The 12,975-nt window shown below is 43.7% G+C and overlaps 1 protein-coding gene across 4 annotated transcripts in view; it reads left to right on the forward strand.

Annotated features, from left to right (window-relative positions):
* The window catches only part of ZNF609 (zinc finger protein 609), a 112,384-nt gene that overhangs the window by 87,925 nt on the left and 11,484 nt on the right, over positions 1-12,975 (forward strand). For all 4 annotated transcript variants that reach the window (XM_033167871.1, XM_033167873.1, XM_033167875.1 and 1 more), the window contains exon 3: positions 6,517-6,742. In XM_033167871.1, the coding sequence (XP_033023762.1) occupies positions 6,517-6,742 (226 nt within the window). The remainder of the gene's footprint in view (positions 1-6,516; positions 6,743-12,975) is intronic.

Raw genomic sequence — 12,975 nt, forward strand, 5'->3', positions numbered from 1 at the left:
ATATATATATATATATATATATATATATATATATATATATATATATATATATATTGTGTAACTAGGGAGAAATAAATTTCAATGTAAGTTACATTGCTGGTATGCTAAATTTATGTAAATACATGAGGGGGTAGCATTCTTTTTAAACACACCTGCTTCTCCAGGTCAATTGTGGTCTAAGTGTGGACGTTTCCACTATATAAATATCTCCTTTCCAAGTCGTCTTTCTGTTGGCTGCTTTGTGTTAATAGATGAGAACCTCTCCTAAAGAATGTAAAAGATTGACCTCTTTTCTTTCCAGTTATGTCAAAATAATATATAGGTTTTTGGATGAATGTTTGGAGCTTGCTTTTTTGTGTTTTCATCTGTGTCGTTACAGTAGGCAAATTATATCAGTGCTGTAGGGTTCCTCACTTCAATTAGATGTAACGGTTGAGAAATAACAACATTAATTCTAAGCAGTTATAATGAAAGAATGTTATAGTGCACCACATGGAAATACAGTTGTTACATGAGTGATAGTTTGGAAACATAATTATTAATCTCCTCACTCCCTTTGCATTTTTGGCACTCCAGAGACACCCCAACATGGAGTATCTCCTGCAGTCCTTTATGATTTAATTGGTGGTGAGGAGAGAGTGTAGTTGGGAGAGATATTTTGGGAGGACAACGCATTTGGTCTGGGGGTGCTTGGTTTTTAAATAGCCTGTATACACCTGCAGGTGTTGGAACTGAGAGCTGTAATTCCTGCCTTGGCTGTCAGGTGGCACCATAATCAGCGGCCTACAAATTTCGGCATGTCTTAGTAATCAACCTAGACCACGGGTGTCAAACACAAGGCCCGTGGGCCGAATCCGGCCCGCCAGACCTCATCATGTGGCCCGTGTAGCTGCCGCCGGCTGCAGGGGCGGAGGGAGGCTCCGCGCCGCCTGGGGCGGCAGCACGGAGGAGGCACCCCCCTGGGGGCAGGGCGTCGTGACGTTGGGTCGTGACGTCACGATGCAACGTCAGGACTGAGTGCGCACGCGCAAAATGTCGCACGTGCGCACTCCGTTGCTGGGCTCCCGCTGCTGCTGCCGCTTCCGCAGCGACTTTGTGAGCCCTCTGAGTGAAAAAGCGGCTGGGGGGGGGCTGCCGTGCGCGACCGGCAGCTGCCCCCAAGCCGCCTTTTCATCCGGCGGGCTCGCAAAGTCGCTGCGGAAGCGGCAGCAGCAGCGGGAGCCCAGCAACAGAGTGCGCACGCATGACATTATTACTTACATTACTACAAAAAACAGTCATAATTGAATGCAGTGACAATAATTTATGATAATAAAGAGTGGACACATAGTCCTACAGATACAACCGGCCCTTTGAGGGTGACCAAACTGCTGATGCGGCCCCCGATGAATTTGAGTTTGACACCCCTGACCTAGACTCTTGCAGGTTAGGCTTTTCTGCTTCTAGCTCCACAGAGGCAGATGTGGTTTTGTGTCCATTGCCCAATCAATGGGTTTTACAGAGGAAGAGCAGTAGGTGGGATTTGCATATATGAAGGGGTAATGATTCTTTTTAGGCCATGACACTGATTCTGTGTCCTAACAAAACAAACAAACAAACAAACACAGAGGAAACCAGAGCATGACAGTTTTTTTGAAAGTGACACTCCATTCCCACCTTTGTTGGCAACGGTTCTTTTAGAGAGAGAGAGAGAGAGAGAGAGAGTGTATTGCTCTCCTGGATAGTATATTTTCTTTTATGATTGCCAAAATTAAACTTCTGGTCACCATTGACAAGTGCATTTTGGGACCCTCTGACTGTGATACATTTAAAACAATATGTAAGTGTGGACTTTTATTTATTTTATTTATTGAGTTTATATCTCACCTTTTCTCCAAGTACCGGTAGGTCAAGGTGGTGTACATGGTTCTCTCCCTCTTCATTTCATAAGCCACCACTTAACCTGGCATCTTAGTTTAAGAGAAGCCCTTTTGTGAAGTCATATTTTATTTTTTGCTGTGTGTTGAATCCAATATCAGTCACAACCCTGTGTGTTTCTGCAGACATACTGGGTAGGCAGTCTTATCATCAGTTCAACACTATTGGTACATGCACTTCAATGGTGTATTTATTTTGCCCTAGCACTTGAGAGTTATTCACTGAGTGCACCTATGCAGAAGGATGGTGCAAGTCTGGGCAGGGGAAAAGTGTGTATGTGTGGATCATCAATGCAGAATTTTGGATGGGTGGGTCCGGAAGATTTGGAAGAAGAGATAGTGGCTATGTTAAGTCCAAAAAGATTCACTTTCATTGAGAGGGTCCTAGATCCCTTCCTATATGTTCATCATGACCTAGTGCATGAAGCTTTAAAGGGACTTTGAAGTGTGTGTAGTCGGGTATGTACCATTTGGCATTATAACACACTAACACAGCTTGCTCATCTGCCAGTGGCTGATGTAATTTTTTTGGAGACTTTTTCTCTGCAGTCCAACATTTGCACTTGCCAGTAGTTTTCATTGCATGTCTGGCTCTGACAATATGTTTAGTTCCTGAGCCTAGCAGGAGTTTTTGCACAGGAGGAGAACACAATGTAATTACTACCTATAGGGAGATTAATGATTCCCAGCTCTCTTCTTTCCCCATCAGCCTGTCTCTCATATTTTATGTTGAGCAAATACACTGGTCTTGTTTGCAGCTCAGTAACCTGAAGAGATGCAGAGGCTTGCCATTGAGAGATGAGTAACTCTTCATGTGAAGCTAGGCTTCAGTTCTTCCCTTTTCTCCCAGTACTTCCTCTGAAATGTATTCCGGTCAGCAGTGTATATTCTCTCATGGCCTTCTTAGAAAAACTCTTTCTAAGATTTTCCTTCCTTCCTTCTCTGTCTTCAAAAGCTGCAGGGAGGATTGAGCTACACATGCTCTCCCTTCCCTCTGTCTCCTTTCTTCCACCCCAACAGCTGATAAATGATACTACATTTGTTCCATGGCAGAGTGAAATATGAAATCCCATAAAGCCACCTCACTTATTAGATGGTTCTCAGCAAGCTGCTTATTATGCTCTGTGGCATAATGCAGATTACAAATGTGACCAAATGATAATTAGCAAATCTGGAGTGGCAATTAGTGTTCTTCTGCTGAGTGCTGATTACCTTTCAAAGTAGAAAGCAGCTGAAGGGTTTGCAAGCCTGCAACTACCCTGACTCTAAATGCACTAAGAAGTGCCCAGATCTGTATACAGGGTGTTTTGTAGTGAAACAGTTTCCATCTTCCAAGCTGAAGTGACCATGGTTTCTTGCCAAGTATTTTGCTTTAATATGTGAGAGGAGGGAGCATCTGCTCAGGATTAGAGAGCAGCGTTTTCTGGAGCAGCTGGTTAGTTCCGTTCTCTGTTCTCACAAGCAACAGGTAGAGGTTTCTAGTGTATTCAGTGGCAGTTTGACCTTGAACCTCAACTTTAATTGATGGGACCCCACCTGGGGGCTCTTCAGAGGGTGTCAGTCCAGCTGGCAGAAATTCTGAGAAATGTAAGCTTACCATGTTGGGGCTGTAGATGACATTCCTTCTTAGGGTGGTTCAGAGCTGTTGCCAGAATCAAGGCAAAATGTGCATTAGATTGTTGTGAGACTGCTCTAGGGTATTGTCTCAATAAGCAAATTCTCTCTTAGTCAAGATAAGTGGTATGCAGCCACCACTGAGACCTTTTCTTGCTCCCAGACACCTTGGGAATCTTGGCAATCTTGGCAAATGCATTGTGATTACAGTGATTACAGTGATTACTTAGTCTCTGCATGCCGGTTTCTTTTCTGTCTCTGTGTCAATCTTTATCAGAAGGCAGTTCCTAAGCTTGAAACTAAGCAAATTGGTCTGATTTCACAAATGCACTCATTGGGGCCCTGCTCAGCAAAATGTGACATACCCCACCATGCGCAGAAGACTGCACTCCTTTTGCCAGGAGACATTTTAAAATGCAAGAGATAATAAGCCAGGCTCAAATCCTCATCCTCCCAAGCATGATTTACAGCAGGGATGGCTAACCTGTGGCCATACAGATGTTTTGAGCTACAGTTCCTATCAGTCCTAGTCAGCGTGGCCAATAACCAGGGAAGTTGGGAACTTTAGTTCAGCAACATCTGAAGGGCCAAAGAATAAGCAGCTCTGGTTTAGAAGATTGATAACATGAGCTGAGTGTTCATTCATGTTCTCCCTCCTCTGTTTTCTGGTTTTACTTTACCCATAGTTTGACATGAATCAGGCAAACTATAGTTGGCACAAACTTCCAAACTATGGGTTGAAGTAGATTTGAAAACCATGGTTTGGAAGTTAAAACTAATTACCTGATGGTTTGAAGGGTTGTCTTGGCTATGTGGGAAGTGTACTGAGAAAGTGGTACATCTATATATACAGGTTAGATTTATAGCCTTGTCCTAACATGCTACAAATGTGTAGGAATGGTTTTTTTTTCTGCAAGAGAGCATTTGGTCTTGAAGTGAGGGCTGAGGGAGCTGGTACAATCAAGATACAGAGTTACTGCCTCTGAGAGAACTAGGCCATAAGCTTTGCTACCTGCTTGGGCAGATACATCCAGCTCAGTCACTGCAGATTAAACTGGCATCCAGTATTAAATGTTGATGAGATTGGATTTGCTTTGTTCAGCTGTCCAGAGCAAGGATATACACAGAAGGAGAAGGAGCCAAATGCAGGCAAGCAGGCAAAAGGCACTCTGGGTGTTTCGTTCTGCTATGTTAACATGACTGGAAGTGAAAATCCATCCCCAGAGCTCAGCATTGCCCACGTTCTTGGGCACCGAACCTTGCCAAAGGGGAGGCAGCTGTTTCCCACAGTTATTGCTTGTGTGAGGGGGAACATTTAATGAGATTGTGTTCACTGAAGGGTAAACATGAGTGCTTTTGCCTCCTCATCCTCTTTCAGGGGCACTAGCTAACATGGAAAATACCCTTTCCCACCATTTTCTTACTAAGTTTTTGGACACAATTATTCCTGAGAGTTGAAGGGAGCTCAATATATTTGTAATGATACTGTACAACTCTCCCCTCCCAAGGATTGTTTTGGGAACATTGTAGAGATGTACTTCTGATGTGCAGTACTGGGCACACAAGAATCCACTTCCTCTCTTTCATTACATTTAATTACTTTATAAAAAGACATAGCTAGTTGAGGAAGGGGGAGAGGGATGGCATCAGCTAAGGAGGATTATCTGCCAACTGTTCCAAAACCAGAATTAGTTTGAATGAGTGTGTGTGGCTGTTGGCAGTAATGTTCCATAAATAACTCCTGATTTTATGTACATGAATGCCCATGGGAAAGAGAGTGTGCAGGGTATCTTCTGGCAAAGGGGCTTGGAGATTTTTGCTTTTGGTTCATCTGAGACCAAGAACAGCAGGCTATAATCGCCAGCAAGCCGGCAGATTTCCCAAAATGACATCTTGAAGCCTTTATCCCCGATTGGAATGTGTCTGTTCTTACCAGAAGATACCCAGGGCCACCATTTGAATGTTGAGTGGCATTTGGAACAATTTTTGAATTAACTGATTATTTGAGGCAGCAAAAGCCAAATTGGAAACCTTGTACTCAAAAACTGATTCTGTCTGAGCAGGCAGCATCTTCATGCTGCGGATTCTCTTTTAGGGGTGGCTGAGTGATTTCCTTTATAACGTGGTGGTTACTTAAATTGGGAGAGGGAGATAGTTCTGCTTTGAAAAGAGATGGTCGGGTTGGATAAGGCCCTGAAATTGCCTTTTCTTCATATGTGACACATGTGACCTGCATATTAGTGGTGATTTTCCTGCTCTTTGTGGTAGCAACGTGATCGCTTGGTGGCAGGCTTCAGGGGATAACTTGCATCTGCTATATTGGAATCTGTTTCTATAGAATACACACTGGCCAATAACCAGGCTGACTTGTGCCTAGTTCTCACCAAGGCGGTAAACCTATGTCTGGCTTGTACCACATCAGACTATGGATGCAGGGCTTGTGTGATTTAATGCTCCTTCCTACAAAAATAACTCCAGAGTGGGGGAGGGGGAATCCTTAAATATCAAGGAGAAAGAGGTCTAGTCCATCCCTCTACCCATTGTGCCAGTTGTGTGTGTGTGTGTGTGCGCGCGCACACACACACACACACACACACACACACGCATTCTGTCCATATGGGGTCCCATCTATAACCCAGAAAGAAGCTTACTACCTGGGTGAGAGCTAGGCCTTGGTCTCCTTTTCCCTTTTAAATAAGAGCTGCAAGGGTTAGGAGGCATACGAGGAGGAGGGGGCTGGAAACTTAATTTGTAAAATGGTATAATTTCCATTCACAAGTTGGGGGTGCAAAAAGCACCTAGATTCTGTTCTCCAGTGCTGAACATACTGAGTAAGAACTTGTGATACCTGCTCCTAAAGCTAAGATCCAAGTGGCAAATAAAGGACCTAAATGCAAGACCATCTTAATTTGGGGGTGTTGCAGACAGAAGGAAGACCCAGCTGCCCTTATCCATCTGTATTCATTTGTATTTTCTCTTTTTCCAGATGGAGTCTCCAGTGTCCACCCCTGCGGTGCTACCATTGCATCTTCTTGTTCCTGTTGTCAACAGTGATATCTCGTCACCATGTGAGCAGATAATGGTACGCACTCGCTCTGTAGGGGTGAACACATGTGATGTGGCTCTTGCTACGGAGCCAGAGTGCTTGGGCCCCTGTGAACCTGGCACCAGTGTCAATCTGGAGGGCATCGTATGGCAGGAGACAGAAGACGGTAGGTGTCCTTCAGTATGTTTGTTTTAAGAGTAGTGCTGGTCAACTGATGATTCAAATGCTGTATCCCAACTTAGTTCAATTTGTGTGGGATTGCACAAAATGAATGTTGCCCCAGAGGACTCTGTCATAATGCAAATTGCTCTTAATTGGGTCAGTATTGTTCCTTTGGAAGTGGTGTAGTCCAGGGTAAGAGCTGCTTCCAAGAAGGCTGATCTTGCTAGGCAAAATGAGAACACACTGTAGAGGATTCTGGGGTGTACTTGCTATTCTTGCATTCCAAACAGTGAAGCAGCACCTAGGTGTTGAGATAAAAGACTACACCAGGTCTAAAAACTTGGTCATGCCTGTTGGCTTGATTTTGCTGTTCTGGGTTCCTATATTTAGGCACATGAAAGTTTTCCCCCCCCTTCACATTTAGAGTGCCTGTTTTACTCTGATTATAAGCTAAAGGGGGGGGGATCACTTGATCTGAGGGCAAAGCATCTTATCTGCTACAAATTTGCACCTTGTTTGAATTCTACATTCTGCCCACTTCCTAACCTTGCATTTTCTAAAGCCTCCTCCCAGCGCCATTATTCAGATTAGTCTTTTAAGTTGGAGGTAGAATGAATGTTTGCCAGGTGTGCCTGCTTCTAAAAACAGTAAGTGCATTTCCTACCCCAGCAAGCCAGTCCATGTTCTGCCACCATCACTAGCCCATTGCCTCTGCTCCTTAAGAGATGTGATTCATCTACTCAGACAGCCAGTAGAAACTGGGAGGTAGGCAGTTACCTTGAGTGAAAGTGATGCAAGGACAGCATCTTGCTGAGAAGTAAAATATATCTCCTTCGCCTGTTACATATCCATCTTAATATGATGCCAGGCAGAGTGGAATTGACAGGTTCTAAGCAGTTATTATTTTAGAAGAAAGCCCTGACAGGTGCTCTTTCTCAGATTGCTAGGTTTGCACACTGGTGTCTCCAGTGCTTTTTGTGGAAAGGCTGAAAGAGATGATCAGTGAGCACGGGATCACCTATTATTTGCTTTTTGTAGTAACCTCCTCTTGATTCATGCCACCCACCCCCTTTCTTCTACACTCTTATATTTACCAGGCACATATCAAAACATTGGTGTGCAGAGGATTTGCCACAGGGACTCATCCTTCTGGAATATCAGAATACTGTGGGACATGCCCATTATTCCTCTGGAGGCTGTGGTAGTGGCACCCATAATTATGTAGTTTACAGATCTCATGATATGACAATGTCCATTTCTCCTATATGTGTTTCAGAGAATGCTGCTTTAGGAGGCAGGCAGAGTATGGCACTTGTCTTATGCTGCTGGCTGCCTTCCCTCTTGCTCTTGGCTTTTAATGGTTTTTGCAGCCTGTCCTTTCATGTTAGTCTTTTTTCTTTTCTTCTTTAAAGATCAGCTATGATTTCAGGTCTTGCCTAGGAGGTATTCTGTGATTCCTGTAGCTCAGCTATTTTTAACCTGTACTCATTCAGTGCAATGTGTGTAAAGATCTTGCCTGTGAGGCTACTCTTGGCTGCTGCTTGGTCCCTGCTGTCAGAAGTGATGATTTTCTCTCACATCAGAGGCTGTGCATCCTTCAAAGCAGTTTGGAACTATTGCATCATTGGCTGGCTTGAGTATGTGGAGTCTGCTTAATGTATGTGGCAAGAGGTTCCTGCCACCTTCCCCACTTAATGGATTTCAGGTTAATGTTTACAATTTTGCTGGCTTAGGTCATTTCTCTTACATTGTGTTAGATGCTGAGCCAATATAAATATTTAGCAGAATATATACTGTATATTTAGCATAATTTTATTTCCAGTTATTATCAAAAGGAATTGAAAGATAGCAACAATAATAAAAAAGAATCAACACCAGGCTTATCCTTCTTTGGTTCTTAACATGTAAGCACACCCTTGTCATGAGTCCTAGTTCTCTTTTCTGTGTGTACAATGCTGTTGGTTCTCTAGTGCCCCCAGCTGATGTTGCCACATTATGGAAGCTGGTAGAAGTTGAAATGAACAACAAAGCAAGGAGTAGCCATCTTACTACTTCATGAGAACAGATAAAAACTCCCCATAGGATTTCAGCAGGTTTGATCTGCGTGGGCGGGTAACAAATCCTCAGTAGTAGTTAACCGACAAGGTTAGTTTATGAGAACACATTTTTTAATGACCTCCCATGGGTAGTTTCAGGTTTGTACTCTCACTTGGTTGTCTGTGTCAGGTAAAAATCCCTTTCAGGTTGTCTGGCATGGAAGGGTAAAATAAACGGGTACATTCTCTCCTTTCAGGCCTCTGTGTCACAAATGACTGTTGTCTGTATTTTTGTGGCAAGGTGAATTGCTACATTTTTTGTGGAATTGTTTGCATGGCTGGGCTACTATCTGCTTCTGAGGCCGTCAACTTACGCAAAAGTTGTAGCACTTTTTTATGTTCCATAGGCAGCTATTTCCTGGCTATCTGCTTAGCATGGCAGCAGCCTTCTAACTGCTGCTTGTTCCTTCTGCCTGCCATGCAAAGGATATGTTGTGTTAAATACTTCTATGGACATTTTAAGGCGTTTAAGGCAGCTGTCTTAGCAGTTTTCCTAATTCTGTTAGGTGTGATTCTGATCTGCTGGGATTGTTAATGGATCTAATTATACTGGAATGCAGCACACCACTTGCTGCCTTATGAGTTGCCAGGCCCCCATTTTCCTCTTGCTGTGATTAATGCCACTGGGGGTTGGGGAGGAGGGAGGAAGCCTTGTAACTAAAGAGAGCCTCCAATCTCCCCAGACCTGCTCCATGTGGGGGAGGTCCAATTTCAACCAACCCCTAAAACTGATGATTCAAGCACCATCACTGCTCACCTGGGAAATATCTCAGCCAATAGCAATAGCGCTTAGAGCTAAAAAGCTATTGTCTGACATGGAGATCTTCATAGCAACAAGGATCACTGCATGGCAACAGCAGCTGCTGCACAAAGGAAACGTCAGAAGCATGTTTTCCTGAATCTTGTGCTTTTCATTTTATCTTGAGGTTGTGATGTTCCCTTTTTTGTTTTGAGAGGGGTTCTTTTTGTGAAAAAGGTGGCAGTTCACACAGTCTCTGGGTAGAAGAAGGCAATGCCATTATGATGATTTAGTGCATACAAAACCACTTGAATTTTGCATTACTGAAAACTCAAACTTAGCAAACTGAGTTGTATCCAAATTAGAGAATAAATACAATTTTGAAACCTTGCATAGCCTTAGCTGCCACAGTTTTAACATCTTTTTTAAAAAATGAAATACAGTCCTCTCCCCGCATCCCCACCCCAGCTGTCTGCCCTAGGGGCTAATGGTTATAAGTAATGGGAAACAGAAAATGATAGGTTTTGTGAAAGCAGACAATTTGGAAAGGAAGAAAAATGTTTCTTAAGCTGTTGCTTCTCTTCATAGCAATGGAGACTTGGGGCTGGTTTAAAAAATATGTGGAGATGTACACTTCAGTATTGGAGTCGGTTAATGTACATTTATGTATTTATAACTATTATTTATAGCTATAACTAGATACTTTACAATCCAAAATAATCCTGCAGTCTAGTAGATATCGAGGCATAAGGATGGTGGTGCTGTGGGTTAAACCACAGAGCCTAGGGCTTGCCGATCAGAAGGTCAGTGGTTCAAATCCCCGCGACGGGGTGAGCTCCCATTGCTCGGTCCCATCTCCTGCCCACCTAGCAGTTCAAAAGCACATCAAAGTGCAAGTAGGTAAATAGGTACCGTTCCAGCGGGAAGGTAAACGGCATTTCCGTGCACTGCTCTGGTTCACCAGAAGCAGCTTAGTCATGCTGGCCACATGACCTGGAAGCTGTACGGCGGCTCCCTCGGCCAGTAACGCGAGATGAGCACCGCAACCCCAGAATTGTCCACGACTGGACCTAATGGTCAGGGGTCCCTTTACCTTTACCTTTAGATATCGAGGCATAAGGAAAAGGGGCAAGGTTGAGGCAATAGACTTGAAAGAAACAAAGGAAATGTGGTGGATTCAAATAAATGAATGAAAATTAAGTAACCTTAAAAATGTTGGCAAAATGGCACCTGGGAGGTGAATGCGTGTCATTTATCCCCAGTGGTGTCATGAGCATTCAGGGTCTGTGATGCTTGTGTAGTCATATTCCACGCAGTAGTCATTTTCTCCATATGTGTGCCAGGGAAAAAAGCATTATGCTTGCAACATAAATGTTTCCGTGGGGAAACCTTTCTGGATACTCCTACAACATCTGAGTTACAGCTGCATATATATTACATACAAAAACAATACTCTCAAAAGGCCCTTGGTCTGAAAACAATCTATGTATCTTAATAGTTGTCATCTCTCTGCATCTGAACTTGCCACCAGTAAAAGGGCTGCAGTTTGGAGTCTCTGACCAAGGAGTCTTGCCTCAGCAGCTGGATTTATGAAAGTGGGGATTATTATCCTGATTTGCTTTTAGAAAGCACTAGGGATGAGCTTAGGAATAGCATAAAAAGCAGGGTTACTGCCAGAACCTGGTAGGTTTGTAATGCTTTGATAAGGTCTCTTCGTCTCCAGTCTTACAGCAATTCCAAATGCCTTAATCATAGTTGGCTCTGGATTGCTAATGCTGGCTGAACATAGCCCTTCCACTTCTCTCTTTCCCCCTCCTTCCCCAACTAGGGTGGTTCTTCAGAGGCAAAGGCTGCATCGCAAATCATCTTGCATTTCACAAAATAATTCTGAATGTATTTGCTGGGAGGGATTTTTTTGTGTGTGATTGATTGAGGTAGGTTAAATCTAGGACACGGTGTGTCGGGCAGGAGTTACAATTAGTCTTGTGCTTTGTTTGGTTGCCAGAGCAGCAGGCAAAGGGAGGGGGCAGCTCAACCACCGCTGAGGTCTCTGCTTTACAGAGCTCTTCATCTTTCTCCTGTGATCATGGCAGCAGGCAGACTGCCAGAACGTCCTTCCTAATCTGACCTGCCAGCTCCGAGATGGAAGCAGCTGCTGGCGTCTTGCCACGCAATTAACTTGTAAGGCTCTGCAGGAAAGCAGTGTGTGAAGCCTGAGCATAAAGCTTTACAAAGCAGCCTTGCATTGAAGAGCCGGAGCCTGCTGGATGATGGTGACACCTGCAGGAAGATAGATCCTGGAACTTCAGGAAGGATGTTGGATGGAATGGGAAGTGGTGTGGGCGGCAGAGGAGCCAAGATGCTGAGAGCTTTCTGAGGAGGCAGGAAGCCTTCTCCAACCATTTAAAAAGTAAAAAATAAAAATCAAGGTTTTGTCTGCACTTCCTAACATTCTGAGTTTCACAGTCCCACAGTCAGAAGAGCTCTCACCAAGACAACCAGCCTGCCAATGAACACATTGCAGACCCCCAGTCCCATTGGTTTCTGGACCCTTGATCATATTGGTCGCCCTCCTCTGCACCCATTTCAGCTTATCAATATTCTTCTTAAATTGTGGTGCCCAGAACTAGACACAATATTCCAGGTGTGGTCTGACCAAGGCAGAATAGAACGGTACTATTAGTCCCTGTGACCTGGACACTATACTTCTGTTGATGCAGCCTACAATAGTATTAGCTTTATTTGCTGCTGTGCCACACTGTTTACTCACGTTAAATTTGCTAAGACCCCTAGGTCCTTTTCACATATACTACTGGCAAGCCATATGTCCCCCATCTTATATTGGTACAGCTGATTCTTCCTGCCTAAGTGTAGAACCTTACATTTGTCCTTATTGAAACAATAATGTTTAGTTGGGCCCAGTTCTCCAATATTTTAAGGCCATATTGAATCCTGAATCTGTCTTCTGTGGCATTAACTACCCCTCCCAGTTTGGTGTGATCTGAAAATTTGATGAGCATCGCCTCAATTCCTTTCTCCAAGTCATTTATAAAGTTGTTGAACAACAACGAGCCCAGGACAGAACCCTGTGGCATCCCAGTTGTTGTTGTTTTCCAGGATGACATGGAACCATTAGAACTCTTTGGGTTCTGGCAGTGCACATGACAGATGTTGGTAGGGACCTGGAAGAACAGACTCAGATGTTTCTGTGGTGAAACCCAGAAACTGTAAGTCATTAACAAGTGCTTGCTTCTGTTTGAGAGAGAAATTTTTGACCCCAATTTGAAAATGAAGATTAAAAAGGTTCCTATATTTTTCACAGCTGGTTATTTAAAATATTTGCTCCTTCTGAGACTTCATGATTGACCTATAATAAACTAAGTCTGCAGACAAAGAGTATCC

The sequence above is a fragment of the Lacerta agilis genome, chromosome 13, assembly GCF_009819535.1.
Source record: "Lacerta agilis isolate rLacAgi1 chromosome 13, rLacAgi1.pri, whole genome shotgun sequence".
Taxonomy (NCBI): domain Eukaryota; kingdom Metazoa; phylum Chordata; class Lepidosauria; order Squamata; family Lacertidae; genus Lacerta; species Lacerta agilis.